Below are 19,886 nucleotides of genomic sequence, written 5' to 3'. Positions count from 1 at the left end.
AGATGCGGCTGTGTGTGTGTGTGTGTGTTGGCAGTTGAGTAGGAGTGTGTATGGAGTCATCCTGCATGTACTGAGAGCTGGAGAAGAGCTTTTTCTTTCTCTCAGAAATGTTCTGCGCGCATCAAAACCGAACATTTGAAACCGCGAAACATGCAGAGGTAGCCTACCTTGAGTAGCAACACTTTCCAGCGCCCACACAGGCCTGAATATCTAATGAGGAGCGCGATATGGCCTATTAAAAAGAAGAACTGTGGGCCAAACCTATTTCACCCGTTCGCTAGTTTCACTTGCTTTGAGTTTATAGTGAGATGTTTTCCTCTCCATCCACCGCAGATGTGCTGGGTAAGCGTTTATTGTAGATGAGCCCCCGTGTTCTCTCACTCGCTTTCCATTGATTGCGTTTATTCCAGTAACTGTCTTGAGAAAAAAATTATGGGTTGTTTTAATTCAAAGCTGGGTCAAATACGGACAAACCCAACAGTTTGGTTGAAATATGTCATTTGTTATTAGAATTTAACTTTTTTATTGTTTTATTTTAATAAAGAACACACATTACATTCATTAAGCATCATCACAGTATCCCATAATCAGCTTCATATTAATACCTTAATGTTCTGTAGACAGTCAAAACAGATATTGCTTAAGGGGGCTAATAATATTGACCTTAAAATAATTTAAAACAATTAAAATCTGCTTTTATTTTAGCTGAAATAAAACAAATCAGACTTTCTCCAGAAGAAAAAATATTATGGGAAATACTGTGAAAAATTCCTGCCTCTGCTGTATATCATTTTGAAAATATATAATTATATATACTGTAATAAAAAACAAGGAGATTAAGGTTGTCTCGCATACTCGTTTATCCTAATTTTATATGCTGCCAGAAATGATTATAATCCCAATTGTTTTCACTCAAATCTGGGTCAAACCCAAAATTTGGCATGAAAAAAGCCATCATTAGCTTTTATTCTAGCCTAAATAAAACAAATAAAGAAAATATTATAGGACGTCTTCTGGCTCTGAAAACAAAATGCTGGGTTGTTTTGTTCTAAAGTTGGGTCAAATATTGACCAACCAAAACGTTTAGTTGAAGTATTTAATTTTATTATTATTTTTAGAATGTAACTTTCTTATTTGTTTTATTTTATTAACAGTCCAAGAACACACACCACATTAAGCATCATCACAGTATCCCATAATCAGCTTCATATTAATACCTTAATGTTCTGTACACAGTCTTAACAAATATTGCTTAAGGGGGCTAATAATATTGACCTTAAAATAGTTTAAAACAATTAAAATCTGCCTTTATTTTAGCTGAAATAAAACAAATCAGACTTTCTCCAGAATAAAAAATATTATAGGAAATACTGTGAAAAATTCCTGCCTCTGCTGTATATCATTTTGAAAATATATAATTATATATACTGTAATAAAAAACAAGGAGATTAAGGTTGTCTCGCATACTCGTTTATCCTAATTTTATATGCTGCCAGAAATGATTATAATCCCAATTGTTTTCAATCAAATCTGGGTCAAACCCAAAATTTGGGATGAAAAAAGCCACCATTAGCTTTTATTCTAGCCGAAATAAAACAAATAAAGAAAATATTATAGGGCGTCTTCTGGCTCTGAAAACAAAATGCTGGGTTGTTTTGTTCTAAAGTTGGGTCAAATATTGACCAACCAAAACGTTTAGTTGAAGTATTTAATTTTATTATTATTTTTAGAATGTAACTTTCTTATTTGTTTTATTTTATTAACAGTCAAAGAACACACACCACATTAAGCATCATCACAGTATCCCATAATCAGCTTCATATTAATACCTTAATGTTCTGTACACAGTTGAAACAAATATTGCTTAAGGGGGCTAATAATATTGACCTTAAAATAGTTTAAAACAATTAAAATCTGCTTTTATTTTAGCTGAAATAAAACAAATCAGACTTTCTCCAGAATAAAAATATTATGGGAAATACTGTGAATAATTCCTGCCTCTGATGTATATCATTTGGAAAATATATAATTATATATACTGTAATAAAAAACAAGGAGATTAAGGTTGTCTCGCATACTCGTTTATCCTAATTTTATATGCTGCCAGAAATTATTATAATCCCAATTGTTTTCACCCAAATCTGGGTCAAACCCAAAATTTGGCATGAAAAAAGCCATCATTAGCTTTTATTCTAGCCTAAATAAAACAAATAAAGAAAATATTAAAGGACGTCTTCTGGCTCTGAAAACAAAATGCTGGGTTGTTTTGTTCTAAAGTTGGGTCAAATATTGACCAACCAAAGCATTTAGTTGAAGTATTTAATTTTATTATTATTATTATTTTTAGAATGTAACTTTCTTATTTGTTTTAATTTATTAACAGTCAAAGAACACACACCACATTAAGCATCATCACATTATCCCATAATTAGCTTCATATTAATACCTTAATGTTCTGTACACAGTCGAAACAAATATTGCTTAAGGGGGCTAATAATATTGACCTTAAAATAGTTTAAAACAATTTAAAACCGCTTTTATTCTAGCCGAAATAAAACAAATAAGACTTTATTTAGAAGAAAAAATATTATAGGAAATACTGTGAATAATTCCTGCCTCTGCTGTATATCATTTGGAAAATATATAATAATATATAATATATATGATTTAAAAACAAGGAAAATAAGGTTGTCTCGCATTGTCGTTTATCCTAATTTCATGTTGCCAGAAATGATTATAATCCTGATTGTTTTAACCCAAATCTGGGTCAAATAGGGTCAAACCCAACAATTGGGATGAAAAAAAGCCATTATTAGCTTTTATTCTAACCAAAATAAAACAAATAAGACTTTCTCCATGAGAAAAAAAAAAACATTGGCTCCTAAAAAAAATGCTGAGTTGTTTTAATCTATAGCTGGGTCAAATATGGATCACCCCAACTGTTTATTTAAATTATGTCATAATTTAATTACTGTTTTATTATATTAACAGTCAAACACACATCACATTAAGCATCATCACAGTATCCCATAATCACCTTAATATTATTACCTTAATGTTCTGTAGACAGTCAAAACAAATATTGCTTAAGGCGGCTAATAATATTGACCTTAAAAAAAAAAAACAGTTGGGATGAAAAAAGCCTTTTATATTTTTATTCTAGCCTAAATAAAACAAATAAGTAAGAAAATATTATAGGACATTTTCTGGCTCTTAAAACAAAATGCTGGGTTGTTTTATTCTAAAGCTGGGTGAAATGTGGACAAACCCATTTGTTAGGTGTTTACTTGTTTTATTTTATTAACAGTCAAATAACATGCATCATATTAAGCATCATCGCTGTATCATATAAGGCTTAATATTCAACCACTTTCAATAGTCATTTAAAGGTAGTTTTAAAAATGAACCCATCATTTTTTTTAAATGTAAAGTGAATATGCAAAAGAAAATATCTCTGATTTCATATCTCGCAATTCTGTTTTGTTGTTGTTTTCATAGTGCCGTTTTCATTTCTGCTAATTGCAAGTTTGTAGATTTTAGGTTATAATTATTTCTTGCAGCTCTGTTTATATCTTGTAATTCTACTTTTTTCCTTAGAAATAGATATAATCTCACAACTGTGGGTAGAATTGTCGCCTCACAGCAAGACGTTCGGCTCGGGTCTTCAAGCCTCAGCTGGGTCAGTTGGTGTTTCTGTGTGGAGTTTGCATGTTCTCCCCGAGTTTGTGTGGGTTTCCTCCACAAGTCCAAACATATGTGCATGTGAATTGGGTAAGCTAAATTGTCCTTGGTCTGATTGTGTATGGGTGTTTTCCAATGTTGGGTTGCAGCTGGAAGGGCATCCGCTGCGTAAAACATATGCTGGATAAGTTGGTGGTTCATTCCGCTGTGGCAACCCCTGATTAATAAAGGGACTAAGCCAAAAAAAAAAAATTATTAATGAATGTTACTTTCCTGGGGAAAAAGAAATTTTCAAGAAAAAAGCAAGAGCAACTGAAATTAAAGTAATGGAAGAAACAAATGGACCTAAAACGTTAAGAATTAAAATGATCACACAGGTTTTGCAGATGAGCTGATTATTATCTCTTGATATTTCTATTGCTCATTTATACAGCTTGCATGTACCGCGGTGTCCAGCAGATGGAGCCAAAACAATAACCATTTCACTCTAAGACAGGGGTCACCAAACTTGTTCCTGGAGGGCCGGTGTCCTGCAGATTTTAACTCCAACCCTGATCAAACACACCTGAACAAGCCAATCAAGGTCTTACTAGGTGTACTTGAAACATCCAGGCAGGTGTGTTGAGGCAAGTTGGAGCTAAACCCTGCAGGAACACCGGCCCTCCAGGACCGAGATTGTTGACCCCTGCTCTAAGACGTTTCACCAGTGTTCTCCCCACATCGCTATTTCATTTGGAATAATAGACACATTTCATACAAGCGCAAATCTCTTTTTTTTTTATATTTGAAAACAAAATTAATCTAGTTATTCAGTTATATAATAAAGAAGGTATACTGTTTTCTTACAATGAATTCCTCTCTTATTACAAAATCTCAATTACCCAACTAGAGTTTTCAACTTTGGTTCAATTTATTCAAGTCCATGCTTTTGATGCATCGTCTTTTGATATAACTAAATTATATGTTGGCAAAACCTGTTTTACTAGATATACCAAGAGTAATAATAAGGCTATCCGTACCCTTTTCTATGTACCCTACTCAAGAGGAAAATTGTTATTTAATTTAATCATTTTGCTAAAAAAAAAAATTGTACATTCATAAATGTAAATTCACCAATAAGAAACCGCATTTTAAGGTGTTGATGACTGAATTATTATTATATATTAGTAGTATCAGAGACTCTAAATAAGAAAGCCCTACGCACTTTGTGAACACCACAATGTATTTATTTGATTATTACATATGTACATTTTGTAGATTTGTATTTGATTTATGCTTACCCCCTGTGGCACGGATTTTTTGTACTGTTAAAATATTATAATTTAAAAAAAAATGTAAAATTAAAAAAAACGTTTCACCAGTGTTGGGTGTAATCAGTTACAAAGTAAATGCTGTTTTAGATTACTTTTCCAGTGAAGGTAATGGATTATTTTAATTATTTAGGTAATTTAATAACAGTTGCTCATACTGTACATAAACCCAACAGTTCTGTATAAATCAGTCCACAGAATTTGACATGTATTTGTCAACTAAAGGGCATTTATCATTTATAAAAACAATTGCATATGCATATTTAAAAAAAAATTGTGACATGACAATATAAGATGTGCATTATATATATATATATATATATATATATATATATATATATATATATATATATATATATATACAGTTGAAGTCAAAATTATTAGTCCCCCTTTGAATTTATTTTTCATTTTCACAGTATGTCTGATAATATTTTTTACTCTGGAGAAAGTCTCATTTGCTTTATTTCGGCTAGAATAAAAGCAGTTTTTAATTAATTTTTAAGGTCAAAATTATTAGCCCCTTTAAGCTAAATATTTTTTTCAATAGTCTACAGATCAAACCATCGGTATACAATAACTTGCCTACTCGATAACTTACGTATACAATAACTTACCCTACCCGAACGCGTCAAGTATATATATTTTCTCTTTATTTGTATGCGTGTTTTTGATATTGTAATATAGGTCTTAAGTTTAATACTTAATGGTCTTAAAAAGGTCTTGAAAAGTCTTAAATTTGACATTATGATATCTACAGAAACACTGTCTACCCTCTAAAAAAAATATTGTTATACATTAATTTTCTTGTCGGCTTAGTCCCTTTATTAATTCGGGGTCGCCACAGCAGAATAAACCGCCAACTTATCCAGCAAAGTTTTACACATTCCCTTCCAGCCGCAACCCATCTCTGGGAAACATCCACACACATTCACACACTACGGACAATTTAGCCTACCCAATTCACCTGTACCGCATGTCTTTGGACTGTGGGGGAAACCGGAGCACCCGAAGGAAACCCACGCAAAGGCAGGGAGAATATGCAAACTCCACACAGAAACGCCAACTGAGCCGAGGTTCGAACCAGCGACCTTCTTGCTGTGAGGCGACAGCACTACCTACTGCGCCACTGCCTCGCCCCAATATTGTTATACAAAACAAAAAAATTAACGCAACAGTTTGCATTAATATATTCACGTTACGACAACATCTAACAAAATGAAGTTTAGACAACAAACTCTATTATGTTATGCCAAATCTTTTCCTCTTCAATCAGAGGCATTTTTACATAGCAAAAACCTGAAGACAAATCCAGTGTGATGCACTTAACTACATGCACGTTTTCAAGTTTAGAACCTCAAATAAATTAAGTAGTCGAAATTGTTACATTTTTTGTTTTCAAATTTACTGTTCATGCTTGTAAGAAATACATTCAACAACAACATTGTTGTTTTTCGGTATTTCTTTTTATTCATATTAAACCACAGCTTTGCATTGTTTTACAAAACAAAAACACGTACTGTGCAATATTATCAATACAAAAGATAACACAAATCATCAGTGTGTGGACTTAAAAATACAAAACAACTCTATTAGTGTGAAAAAAAATGAGTTAACTTAATTTCTTTCGGTTGCTACAAGTTAGATGCTGTTTTAGAGTAACTGACAGATATATTTACCTTTAAATTAGCTGCATTTTTAAATAGATGTAATTATCGTGATTTTAGCCCCGATTTTGGCTCGCCGACAGGTTTTGAGAAATCGCCGACAAATGCCTGAAATCACAGGCAAATCGCTGCTCGTGCACGTGAGTGACGATCACACAGTATGAACTATCAAAGACGCGATCTGAGAGAATCGCCGATGAGTCGCCGATGCCTGCAAGATATTTGGCATGCTGAATATCTGGAGCTGTCGGCGATTCAAATCATGCCGTGTGAATTGAGTTTTGACTGAAAATAACATCAGCGATCGCCTACAGCCAATGAGAGAGCGGCATTCACTTGTGTGTGTTCGTGTGTGTATACCTGCTGCCGGCCAGCGGGAGGCTGGGGGAGAAGTTAACAGTGCTCTTTTTCGGTTTATTTGGACCCACGAAATGGAGGAAAAACCAGTGGAGGTTTGACAGGACTCAGGAGCACCCGTGTCTGTTTGACGTTTCATACAGAAAGAAATTAGTTTATTATCAACGTTGAGGAGAAATGGCTAATTCCCTTTAAACCCAGGTGAGCAAATATGTACATTTTCTACCCCATTAAAGGCTTCTTTCTCATTATGTAGTTAATAACAAAAGATATACTGCGTGTTTTTGGCTGTGAGGCGTAGTTTGGACGAAGTTGTCGGCGATTCTTCCTATAGTAAAGTCATGCAATGTGAAAGTCCCTGTCGCCAATCCATTTTGCAGTGTAAACAAAGCAGCGACGAAACGCTAGCCCAGATAGTCATGCAGTGTGAAAACATCTGTGACATGACTACTTTGAAAATCATGCAGTCTGACCTCGGCATTAATCAAATTATTCCGGCACCTTAAACGTTTTAGTCTAATCAGCATTTTAGAATTTTTAAATTACAATAATGTATTAAACTTAGTAGTGCTAACAGAGCTCTTGAGTTATTTTTATAGGCCTTCATACACATACAGTAAAATATACAGTACCATATACGTGTTAGATAACAGATGAAAGTCCACTATCGTCAAAAGTCCTGTCTGTCAAAGTGCAGTCTCTATTAGTTTGACTTGTAAAGCAGAGTTCACTTTTGTGTACCAGAAACAGGATACTCAGTTTCAGTTTCGTTTCCTGTGAATGGAGAGATCAGCTGTACAGTATATATTCAGAGGAGGAGGATAACAGGGCAGAACATCACTCCTGCTCGCTCTGGGGATAAAAGTAATGGCGTCCATGCTGTGGGAAAGTTCTCTGCGGGAGAAATCCAGCGATCTTCATGAGGACACATGGCACATTACCATTGATGACTCTATTGAGCCACATAGACAGGCTCGGGACTGGTACCAATACATTTCTGGATCCTTCGCAAGGTAGGGCACACAATAAACAGGGTTCAAACACTTCTTGATAATACTTGAATTTCAGACATGATTCGATGCCAGGAAAGTACTTGAAAGCAAACACAGATACTTGAAATTGCTTGAGGTAAATGTGAAATGAAATTTGTGTATGGTGTTGTTTCATCACTTGTACTGCCATTTAAATCTGGTCCAAGAATAGGATTAATAATGCACATTTTGCCAACATTTCAGAAACCACTTTTAATATCACCCACCAACCCAATTTTATTAAGTAGGACGTGTTCCTGGGGTCCGTTCTTCGTACGTGGATTACTCAGTTAGCTGGATTTGGATATTGACGATTTGACACGATCCAGGATCGTTTCGTTCTTCAAAGCTGATCCGAGAGTTGTTGTCATGGCAACAGTTCTGCTAGGTCAAACCTGATCGGGAGCAGGTTCAAATCATATAAACAGGATTAGATCGGCTCAGTTCAAGCAAAGATAATACAGAAAGTATGTACCGAGTTCTGATATTTTCTTACAGTAGTAGTTATATACACTTGGGAAAATAGTAAATATTTTTTAACTATATATATAAAAGTTATAGTAATTAATAAAATAAATAAAGTTATACATATTAATAAAACGTATGCAATCTGCACCCTCGAAATGAAAGTACAAAGGCTGCCACCTGGTGGTGCAAAGAGAAAACTTATTGATATGAACTTTTTAGATCGCTTTAGTACAAATTGTGTATAATAGAAATGCAGAATATGTGACTTTTTTTAAAGCAATAATACATTTATGCGGTCATAAACATGTTTTGATAGTTAATATGCCGGTGATTTGATGCTTCACAAAAGTTGCAGACGCCTTTACCAATATCAAAATGCTTTTGTAAACAACCAGTTATTCTTTACACCGATTAAAAAACGGTTACTGTAATAAAGAAAATCTTTTCTAAATGAAGAACTAAATACATTGATTTGCATTGAAATACATGATGAATACTCTTGTCTTGACAAATGAAAGTGTAAAGCCTGCAGCTCACAACAAATGTGAAGTTACTGCGTGTCATATTTAACAAGCCGTTTACTGCTAATTTGATGTAATTTTGCTCAAATGGATAATTGAATATTAATCAGATGATGTCATTACGCTGCTGTGCCGTCAGCCAATCGTTGCATTGCTGATCATGATTTCGAGGATCGATAGATCTGTCCTTAACAACAAACGCAGCGATCTCAGATCAGTTCATCCAGACATTCTAATCTGATTCGCGAACTTGTTTGAAGAACCAAATTAGCGAGAGATCAGTTATCAAGATTAAAAGATCCAGGATCTGCCAAATAATCTCAGATCATTTAAGCGAGGTACGAAGAACAGACCCCTGGATGGACATCTGTGTTGATCCTGCAACAACATTGCAGTCAGCCAATCAGAATTAAGGCCTTTTATGTTAAGTTTAGGCTATAGACCAATTACCGACCTACGTCACACATGAAGTCACACGGGTCCCCGGTTGCAGAAAAAAGACGGGCTGCAATAGCAAACATGTCGTGTTGTAAATGAGGAATATATATGCTACCGGCCAAAAGTTTGGGGACAGTTTTATTAGTTTTTTCATGTTTTTATTAAAGGAAAAATATTCAGTCCATCAAGTTCATTAAATGTAAAATAAATTGTAAATATTTATTACAATTTTAAATAAATCTTTTAAACAAAATTATTACTCCAGACATTATTGCTTTGATTACTATTACCATTAATAATAATAATATTAATAATAATTACAATTAATATTAGAGTGATTTCTGAAGGATCACGTGACTGGAGTAATAAAGCTGAAAATTCATCTTTAAAATCACTGAAATAAATGATTAAATTAAATGATAAACTACTTTTGAACAGTTATTTTATAGTGCAAAACAATTTCACAGTTTTACAATATGTACTGTATTATGATATAATAAATGCAGCCGTGGTGAGCAGGAGAAGCTTATTTTAACATATTAAACAATCATACTGACCCCGAACAATTGACCAGTTGTGTATAGAATATTTGATAAGTGAAAATGTGCACTTTAATTTTAACAACCCACAGACATCGTCACCAAATATAAATCAAAGAGGTCAGACTTTCTCATACAGAGCCTCATTTCATTTTCAGACTTAAATTATAGAGAGAAAGAAAAGACTGCAAAGAAAGCAAGACTGCATCAAATCATGAAGCAGATCAATGTTGATCTTCCTTTCGAGCTGTCAGTGCAGAAATGAAGAAACCAACAGGCCTAACACACATATAACAAGATTAAAATATGAAAAAATAATCAGATGGTAACTTCGGTCAATTTTCCTAACGGATAAACAGCTCTCGGTAATATTTCAGCATGCTTTCACTTTCGTATTAGACATGAAGTGCACATTTGTTGTTAGGAATGACATCCCGCCCTGCTCATCATTCTCTCTTCGTATAGCCGTATATGTGGTGATTACTCAATCATAATACACTGTGATATAGCCTGGGTCGTTAGTTTGTTGCACAGTTTTGTTTTCTTACTACAATCGATCAGCTCAATCGAGCACAGATCACCTCATTCAGGCGATCCGGGACTGATTGATTTGGCACGGATCCGAGCGCAATTGCTGGACTCACATATGCCAAGCTAACCGTGGGGAAACGAGACAGATTCCAAAACAAACATCTGTGTGTGAAATCCCCCTAAGATTGTATTTGCAGGCAATTGACAGGCAGTCGCAGCCAAACGTTTGTGACAAGGCAGCACTCAGTCACTAATCAGTCACCAATCAGCACTCGGTCACCAATAAGTGCACTGGCCTGAGCGTCACGCACGCTGGCCCCGGGTCATCAGGCAGTCCTTATTGTCGAGCCCTGTAATGGTCTAATCTGATTCTATGATCTTAGCTAAGCTAAAAGTGCTTCCTTCAGAACTGAAGATCCTCTGAATGGTTTCAAAAATGGTCAAAACATACTGTTTAACTCTAGGACAGTTGTAAATTAAGCCTATTTTCAAACAAGTGTGAACAAAAACAATGTTAAATGAATAACTTTGGTAATAAAATGTAATTAATTACAATATTATACAACAGGGCCGGAGTGGGACTCCTTTTCAGCCCTGGAGTTTCAAGCCTCAGACCGGCCCACCTCAGTTCACGACTGACTATATTAAAATAAGGTCATTTCCAAATCAGTTTCTAATGACACTATCACGTCTTTTTTTGAGAAAACAGCTGCTTTAGAACTTCAAATGTTCAACAACCCTAACAGTATTATATGTCTTAACAATAAAAAGGAAAACAATAAGTTAGTCTAACGAGGATCGAACCCGGGTCCACAGCGTCTTAATCTAACGTGCTAACTGCTGGACCACATTAGCTGTGCTTGGAAAGGAGGCACAACTGAATTTTATAATCATTAAAATAGATGAAAAGAGAAGAGTTGCGGTAAAATAATGAATAAAAAGGCTGTGGTCAAGTAAATAAATAAATTTAAAAAGTGTGACTGCTGAGAGCAACAGATTCTGCAGCTAGGGACACCGGCCCTCGCGGCCAAAAAACGGACCGGCCCACCGGGAATTCTCCCGGTCCTCCCGATTAGCCAATCCGGGCCTGTTATACAACATTATTTCAATTTGATCTTGCGTTTTTGATGTTTGGCGCCACCTTGTGACTGACTAGTGTACAGGTTAGTGTATACTCCATCAGCTGTTTTCGTTTCTGTGATGTTCTGCAGTACATTCAGATTTATGACAATAGAAAACACTAAACCGATTCATTCTCCACTTCATTTGTAGGTTCAGGTGTTCTCTGTGTAAAAGAGGCTGGGTGTCTAAAAGAGTGCAGGTGGTGTTTCACTTCAACCTGAACGCAGCAAAAAGAGAAGGAACCATTAAACTGCGACGCTTCAAACAGAAGTGCAGGCGATGCAATGAAGCTCGAATGGAAGATCCCAACTTCGCTGTGGAAAACATCGATGTGCTGATCGAGAGACTTGTTGAGAAGATCCGCATGAGATGCTATAGTGAAAACCTGGGAGAGAATAACAGGCCCTCGGTGTTCAGCGGCAGAGTTAACGGCCCGCATGAAAGCCAACACTGTGAAGCCTGTCAATCCGGGATCTGCAGCCAGGCCAACTGAGAACGATTGCACCAATACTTAAATTTCTCGATAATTTATTAAATGAACTCGTTTCACTGCTGATGATGTATGCAATGTTTACACAAATAAATCTTGAGGAAATAAACAGAGCATATATTTTAGAGATATTAAAGATTGGGTTTGCTTTTATATTAGTATTTGCATTGTATTGCTGTTGATTTCCCGTGTTCACGGGGGTTTCCTCCAGGGGCTCCGGCTTCCCCCACCGTACAAAGACATGCGATATAGTTGAATTGGGTAAACAAAAATTCTCCTTAGTGTGTGTGTTTATAGGTGTTTCCCAGTACTGGGTTGCTGCTGAAAATGCATCCGCATATGAAATTAAGAAAGCAGGTAAGACAAAAACAGAAGCCAAAAAATAAAATAAGTAAATAAAAAGGTGGGAATGTGCTACGTTTTTTTGCAGTTTTTGCTTTCGCGAATCCACCAGAGGTCACTGTGTAAGCTTTTTGAGGTCTCAACTATCTCTTGCGGTTGCTATTCAAGCCTGTTCTTCCCACGTAAATCTACCAGAGGCCGCTGTTGACTGACTTAACGACTGACTCACCCTCCTCCTCCTTCTCTAAACCCAACCAATAGTGTTTTCAAAAGCACAGATTGACCAGCGCCCACCCACTTTCCTAAACTCAACTGACTGTTTTTAAATGCAATCCAGAAAGAGAAAAGCCCTCGTCTGATTTTGACTATGTTTTCAGATTTTACCACGTTCTCACCCTGTTATTGTTTATTTTATTTTTTGGCTTTGGTTTTTTTCTCACCTGGTTTCTGGAATGGTTCTTCGCCGGACTCGAACCCCGTCATCGAGACCAACTCCTCTCTACGTCTTAAGTCTGCCAACATACATGGCGAGCTACTAGACAAACAGGTAACAGCAGGAAGGCCATTGATGCAGAGGTAAGGGGTCAGCTGGTAAGCGCGAAAAAGAATAACGTAATACTGTCCCGCTATAAAAACAAAATCAACACAGGCTCATTCTGAAAACGTAGTCCCGCGGATGTTTCTGGAGACCACGAATTATGTAGCCGGAGGTACGTATGGCTGCATTACGGCAGAATGACGTTGTTCCTTTGAACGCTTACCAGCTGACAGCTTACCTCCGTGTGGAGGGCTATCCCGCTGCAACCAGTTTGTCCAGTTAGCTCATCGTGTACATCGGTGGACTTGAGACGCAGAGAGGAGTTGACCACAACAACAACGACAACCGGATTTGGGTCCAGTTTCAAAAATCAGGTAGGACAAAAACAGAATCCAAAAAATATAATGAACAAGTGAAAAAAAGGCCGAGAATGTGGTAAAATCTAAAAATATGGTAAAAATCAGATGAGGGCTTTTTTTTCTGGACGGCTTTTGTAAACTGTTGGTTGGGTTTAGGGAAGTAAGCGGGTGGGCGGGTCAATAAGTAAAATTAGTTGGGTTAAGGGAAGGCGGAGAGTGGGTTGCTCGATTGGCCGGTCGCCCAATCAATCATTCAGCGGTTTCTGGTGGGTTCATGCAAGAACAGCGCAGGCGTGAACGGAACTAGCGAGAGACATTTGAGAGGCAAATAAATTACACACAGTGGCCTATTGTGGATTCACGAAAACAAAACCTGCAAAAATACATACCTCCCGGGATGTATCTCGCTGTCTCTAGAAACGTCCACGAGACTACATTTTCTGGGTTAAACGAAATACAGCCATACTTACTGTAGGTAATATAATAAATACCATATTCATTCATTGTAACAGTACAAATGAGGCATACAGCGATTCAACATTTAGAGGCAATATGAAGTGTTACTTATACAAAGGAACTGTTAGTGCTCACAGAAGTAAGAACTAGAGTAAGAAGGGGAGTTTTTTGTTGCTGTTGTTGTTAAGTCTTCAAATGTTCGCAAAGGAAATAGGTTTTTGTAAGTCATGATTTCTTATTCTGCCCTAGTTCATAATCACTGTCTCCAATACTTTCTCTTTTGTGTTGTGGAAAACAGCAACTTACCTGTAAGTTTCAGTTTTGTTTCTTGTGAAGGGAGTGAGTATATACAGTAGGTGATAAGGCAGAGCATCATTCCCATCAGACTGCAGTGAAGAAAAAGACATGGCATACGTGTGGAACAGTGCTTTGCAGAAGAAAGCAGGAGAGCTTCATGGGGACGCTTGGACCATTGAAATTGATGAGACTATTGAAGAAAACGGAGCAGCTCCATCTTGGCATCAGTACATCTCTGGCTCTTTCGCACAGTAAGAGCACAGATTCAAAGGATATCAAGCATGTCTTCTTTCTTCAGTGTTGATATATTTTATATTAGGAAATACGATACTATGATATGACACTATTAATGAACCATTAACTGTGACTTTTGCTTCGATAATTTAATAATTTGCTGCTTATTAATAGTTAGTAGTAGGTAATCAAGGTAATAATTGGGTTATGGGTAGAATTGACAATGTATAAAAAAATCATGCAGAATATGTGCTTAATAAATAATAATAAACAGCCAATGTCTTAATAATAGGTAAGTAACTAGTTAATAGTGAGTATTGGTACTTGAATCTACTGTAAGTGCTATCTTTGTTTATTTAAAGCACTTAACGTGTTACAAAACGTGTAAAAAAAAAGTGTCTTTTTTTCATAATGCATAGAATATGCTGGTTTAACATGAACTATATTAAACCAATTTAAGGCTTTAGATAAATATTTCATTTTATGATACTAATTTAGCTTAGAGACAGAAAACATTCACTTTTGATATATTTTTAACAGAGACTAAGAAAAAATAATACATAGAATTTGTACAAAATCATGAATACTCTTAAAAAAATGTTTGTAAACTGTTAAATTGACATTGGGATTTGAATTGGTCAAGTCTGACTCTTAACCACTTGGCCACGATTGACCAAAGTACACTTTAACATGTATTTCTACAAAAAAAAAAAAAAAAACAATCTGAAAACATATTTACAATGTTTTATTTCGTGATAGCACTATGCTATTATGATTTAAGCATGTTAGCAACATTAAAACATGTTTACAACGTGTTTATTCATGCTAACAACAGGCTAACCCTAATGAGAAATCCAGCTTAAACCAGCCTAGGCTGGTTTTAGCTGGTCGACTAGCCTGGTTTAAGAGGGGTTTTGGCCATTTCCAGGCTGGTTTTCAGCCATTTCCAGCCTGGTCTTAGCTGGTCAGGCTAAAAAATCACCAGCTAAATACAGCAAAAACCAGCTTGACCAGCATGGTTTTAGCTGGACATAGCTGGTTTTGGCTGGGCTCCCAGCCTGGTTAGGCTGATCAAGCTGGTTTTAGCTGGTCTTTTCCCAGCCTGACCAGCTAAAACCAGGCTGAAAATGACTGGAAACCAGACTGGAAATGGCCAAAACCCCTCTAAAACCAGCTAAAACCAACCAACCAGCCTAGGCTGGTTTAAGCTGGATTTTTTAATAGGGAAGTCATGCTATAACATACTGACAACATGCTAATTCATGCAATTAATGTGGTGAATCAAATAAGCAATGTATAAGCAACATGCCAATTCTTACTTACAACATATACGTGCAAAAAATGTGCTAATTCATGTTAGAAACCTGTTAGCAGCATGCTACTTCATACTAGAAACATGCTAATTCATGTAGCTTAGCATAAACGTTCATCTAATCAGGTTTTTTTTTTTTTTTAAAAACACGCGAATGTGAGTAAATACACAAACAGATCAGTTATTAATGATAAATCATGTGCTAGCAACATGGCAATCCTTGCTTACAACATATTAATGCAAGAAATATGTTAAAGTGTGCTAATTCATGTGGGAAACCTGTTAGAAGCATGCTATTTTGTGCTAGTAACATGCTAATTAATGTAGCTTAGCATATCCATCATTCAAACGTTAGTCTAATCTGGCTAGTCATTCCAAAATCACAGCAATGAGTGTGAGTAAATGCACAAACAGATCAGTTATTAATAATAAAATCATTTAATTCTACAATTATTCAATGCTAGTATGTGCTAATTCATGTTAGAAACCTATTAGCAGTATGCTATTTTGTGCTACAAACATGCTAATTCATGTTGCTTAGCATATCCAACATCAACACGTTAAGATCAGTGACAGATCATATAAGCAAGTGTTAGCAACATGGCAGTCCTTACTAGCAACATACTAATCAATGCAACATATGCTAAAAATATGCTAATTCATGTTCAAAACCTATTAGCAGCATGCTATTTTGTGCTACAAACATGCTTATTCATGTAGCTTAGCATATTTAACATCAAAACATAAGTCTAATCTGGTTAATCATTACAAAATCACATCAATGAGTGCGAGTAAATGCACAAACAGATCAGTTATTATTAATAAAATCATTAAATTCTACAATTGTTCAATGCTAATATGTGCTAATTCATATTAGAAGCCTATTAGCAGCATGCTATTTTCTGCTACAAACATGCTAATTCATGTAGCTTAGCATATCCAGCATCAAATCGTTAAGATCAGTGACAGATCATATAAGCATATGTTAGCAGCATGATAGTCCTTACAAGCAACATATTAATCGATACAACATATATGCTAAAAATGTGCTAATTCATGTTAGAAACCTAATAGCAGCTTGCCATTTCATGCTAATTTATGTATCTTAGCATATCCAACATCCAAAGTTAGTCTAATCTGGTTAATCATTACAAAATCACGCAAGTGAGTGTGAGTAAATGAACAGATCAGTTCTGTATTTCATTTGTAGGTTCAGGTGTTCCCTGTGTAGACGAGGCTGGGGGTCTTCGAAAGTGAAGGTGGTGTTTCATTTCAACCTGAACACGGCATCGAGACGAGGAACCATTAAACTGCGGGGCTTCAAACAGGAGTGCAAGACGTGCTCGGCACCGCAGTGGGAGCGTCCACAGTTCCCAGTGGAAAACATGGATGTGCTGATGGAGAAACTAGTTAAAAAGATCCGCATGAGATGCTACAGGGAAAACCTGGGAGAGACAAACAGACCCCCAGTGTTCAATGGCAGGATTGATGGGCCACACGAAACAGCTCATTGTGAAGCCTGTCGACTCGGCCGCTGCAGTCAGGCCAATTAACTGTGAATGAATCGATGAAGTTAATGAATTTGTACTCAAATTGTTGGTAACACTTTACAGTAACAGTACATGAATAATGATGTACTGTACTGATATGTTAATTAAACGTTATTACAGACGAGTTAAGTCATGCGCTAATTAAGAACTAACGTTAACTTTAACATAGGTTCATGTATGAATAAAAGCTACTTTAAATTACTTGTTAGTTCATTCATTTTCATTCGGCTTAGACCCTTTATTTATCAGGGGTTGCCACAGCGGAATGAATCGCCAACTTATCCAGCATATGTTTTACACAGCTGATGCCCTTCCAGCTGCAACCCAGTACTGGGAAATACTTTTTAAGTTCATGTTTTTGAATTAATACTTTAGTTTTAGCTAAACATAACCAACATGAATTGAAATGTATGCTATGACTATACTTAGAGGGGCACATTACCATTAACTCATTCCTAACTAACAATGAATAATCATGCACATCCGTCTAGTGCAGGGGTGTCAAGCGTATGGCTAGCGGGCTGGATCAGGCCCGCCAACTAATCTGACGCAACATGCGAGAGGAATCTATGAGCTGCAATTTTTCAATAAAATATACTGCTGTTCCAATTGTGTCCACTGGATGGCAATAGCAAACTTATTTTAACTGATCCAGAAGCTTGAATCAGCGTCAGTTTAACAGCCGTCTCAGAGAGAAAGACCACATCTATACCCTGTCATACCACACCAGTGCTTCCAAATCCTACACATAGACCACAGGCGTCAAACTCAGTTCCAAAAGGGCCGCAGCTCTGCACAGTTTAGTTCCAACCCTAATTAAACACACCTGATCAAAGTAATTGAGTCCTTCAGGCTTGTTTGAAACCCACAGGTAAGTGTGTTGGAGCAGGGTTGGAACTAAACTGTGCAGGGCTTCGGCCCTCCAGGAATTGAGTTTGACACCCCTGACATAGACTTTACTTGGGCGGGCCGCCCAGGTATATTTGGTGGTGACACATGAATAATACATGAATTTTTTATATATATATTTTATATTAATGTTAAGCACCTTGGGTCTGAGAGTAACGCAATTTCGATTCTCTGTATGTCTTGTACATGTGGCTGACATAGACTTTACTTGGGCGGGCCGCCCAGGTATATTTGGTGGTGACACATGAATAACACATGAATTTTTTATATATATTTTTTATATTAATGTTAAGCACCTTGGGTCTGAGAGTAACGCAATTTCGATTCTCTGTATGTCTTGTACATGTGGCTGAATTGACAATAAAGCTGACTTTGACTTTGAATACTATTATTATCATACTTTTACACTTTTTTTGTATCCATCCAAGAAAACTAAACATTCGCGATTGATTAACCAGTGGAATATATATATATATATATATATATAAAWATATATATATATATATATATATATATATATATATATATATATATATATATATATATATATATATATATGTATACATATATATATATATATATATATATATATATATATATATATATATATATATATATATATATATATATATGTATACATATATATATATATATATATATAAATATATATATATATATATATATATATATATATATATATATATATATATATATGTGTGTGTGTGTATATATGTATTTATATATATATATACAGTATATATATATATATATATATATATATATATATATATATATATATATATATATATGTATATATATATATATATATATATATATACATACATATATATATATATATATATATATATATATATATATACATACATATATATATATATATATATAAATATATATATACATACATATATATATATATATATATATAAATATATATATACATACATATATATATATATATATATATATAAATATATATATATATATATATATATATATATATATATATACATATATATATATATATATATATATATATATATAAATATATATATATATAAATATATATATATATATATATAAATATATATATAAATATAAATATATATATATATATATATATATATATATATATATATATATATATATATATAAATATATATATATATATATATATAAATATATATATATATATATATATATATATATATATATATATATATAAAATATATATATATATATAAAWATATATATATATATATATATATATATATATATATATAAATATATATATATATATGTATATATATATATATATATATATATATATATATATATATATATATATATATATATATATATATATATATATATATATATATATAAGCGAAATGGAGTTATAAAAATTCACCCCTCTTACAGTTGTCATGAAGGGTAATATTAGCTATATAAACCAGAATCGCTCTTTGTACCAGGTTGTAAACACCTTTTTTTCTGCTGTAAAGTTGGCCATTTTAACAGTGGGATCCATGGAAATCAGCTCTATAGAGTGGAGGAATTATGACGTCACCTTGTAGGCGAATCGGCTGCTAGCATAAGACTGGTTCCCTCGATAAAATCCCTATAGGATTTTCCCATAGGCTTTTCGAAGATTGCGAATAATAAACTTGGTGTTCAAACACTGTTCATTACACTTACACGTTTTGTCCAGCCGGATAA

The 19,886-nt window shown here is 34.7% G+C and overlaps 2 protein-coding genes across 4 annotated transcripts; both read left to right on the top strand.

Annotated features, from left to right (window-relative positions):
- The first annotated feature begins 16 nt into the window (after positions 1–16).
- Positions 17–12,372, top strand: si:ch211-276k2.2. 2 transcript variants are annotated; one of them, XM_068216343.2, is made up of 3 exons: positions 17–342; positions 7,757–8,025; positions 11,813–12,261. In XM_068216343.2, exons 2-3 carry the CDS (start codon positions 7,880–7,882, stop codon positions 12,153–12,155), a joined length of 489 nt encoding a protein of 162 aa, XP_068072444.1. In that variant the 5' UTR covers positions 17–342; positions 7,757–7,879; the 3' UTR covers positions 12,156–12,261. The 2 variants fall into 2 exon arrangements, with proteins under 2 accessions (XP_068072444.1, NP_001373747.1); NM_001386818.1 differs by lacking the exon at positions 17–342 and having other exon boundaries at positions 7,669–8,025; positions 11,813–12,372.
- Positions 12,324–18,532, top strand: si:ch211-276k2.1. Of its 2 annotated transcripts, XR_012397452.1 has the most exons (3): positions 12,324–14,395; positions 16,901–18,001; positions 18,130–18,532. XR_012397452.1 is itself a non-coding variant. In NM_001128720.2 (2 exons), exons 1-2 carry the CDS (start codon positions 14,253–14,255, stop codon positions 17,241–17,243), a joined length of 486 nt encoding a protein of 161 aa, NP_001122192.1. In that variant the 5' UTR covers positions 14,208–14,252; the 3' UTR covers positions 17,244–17,453. The 2 variants fall into 2 exon arrangements, 1 of the variants encoding a protein (NP_001122192.1); NM_001128720.2 differs by lacking the exon at positions 18,130–18,532 and having other exon boundaries at positions 14,208–14,395; positions 16,901–17,453.
- Positions 18,533–19,886: the final 1,354 nt, after the last annotated feature.

The sequence above is a fragment of the Danio rerio genome, chromosome 22 (assembly GCF_049306965.1).
Source record: "Danio rerio strain Tuebingen ecotype United States chromosome 22, GRCz12tu, whole genome shotgun sequence".
NCBI classification, from domain to species: domain Eukaryota; kingdom Metazoa; phylum Chordata; class Actinopteri; order Cypriniformes; family Danionidae; genus Danio; species Danio rerio.
Note: the sequence above shows the minus strand (reverse complement) of the source record. Positions and strands in the feature narration are given on the sequence as shown.

Bases quoted from the DNA above. Each gene is read 5' to 3' on its own strand.
- si:ch211-276k2.1 (NM_001128720.2), top strand. From the start codon at position 14,253: ATGGCATACGTGTGGAACAGTGCTTTGCAGAAGAAAGCAGGAGAGCTT. The intron at 14,396-16,900 runs GTAAGAGCACAG...TTTCATTTGTAG, and splicing joins ATCTCTGGCTCTTTCGCACA to GTTCAGGTGTTCCCTGTGTA.
- si:ch211-276k2.2 (NM_001386818.1), top strand. From the start codon at position 7,880: ATGGCGTCCATGCTGTGGGAAAGTTCTCTGCGGGAGAAATCCAGCGAT. The intron at 8,026-11,812 runs GTAGGGCACACA...CTTCATTTGTAG, and splicing joins ATTTCTGGATCCTTCGCAAG to GTTCAGGTGTTCTCTGTGTA.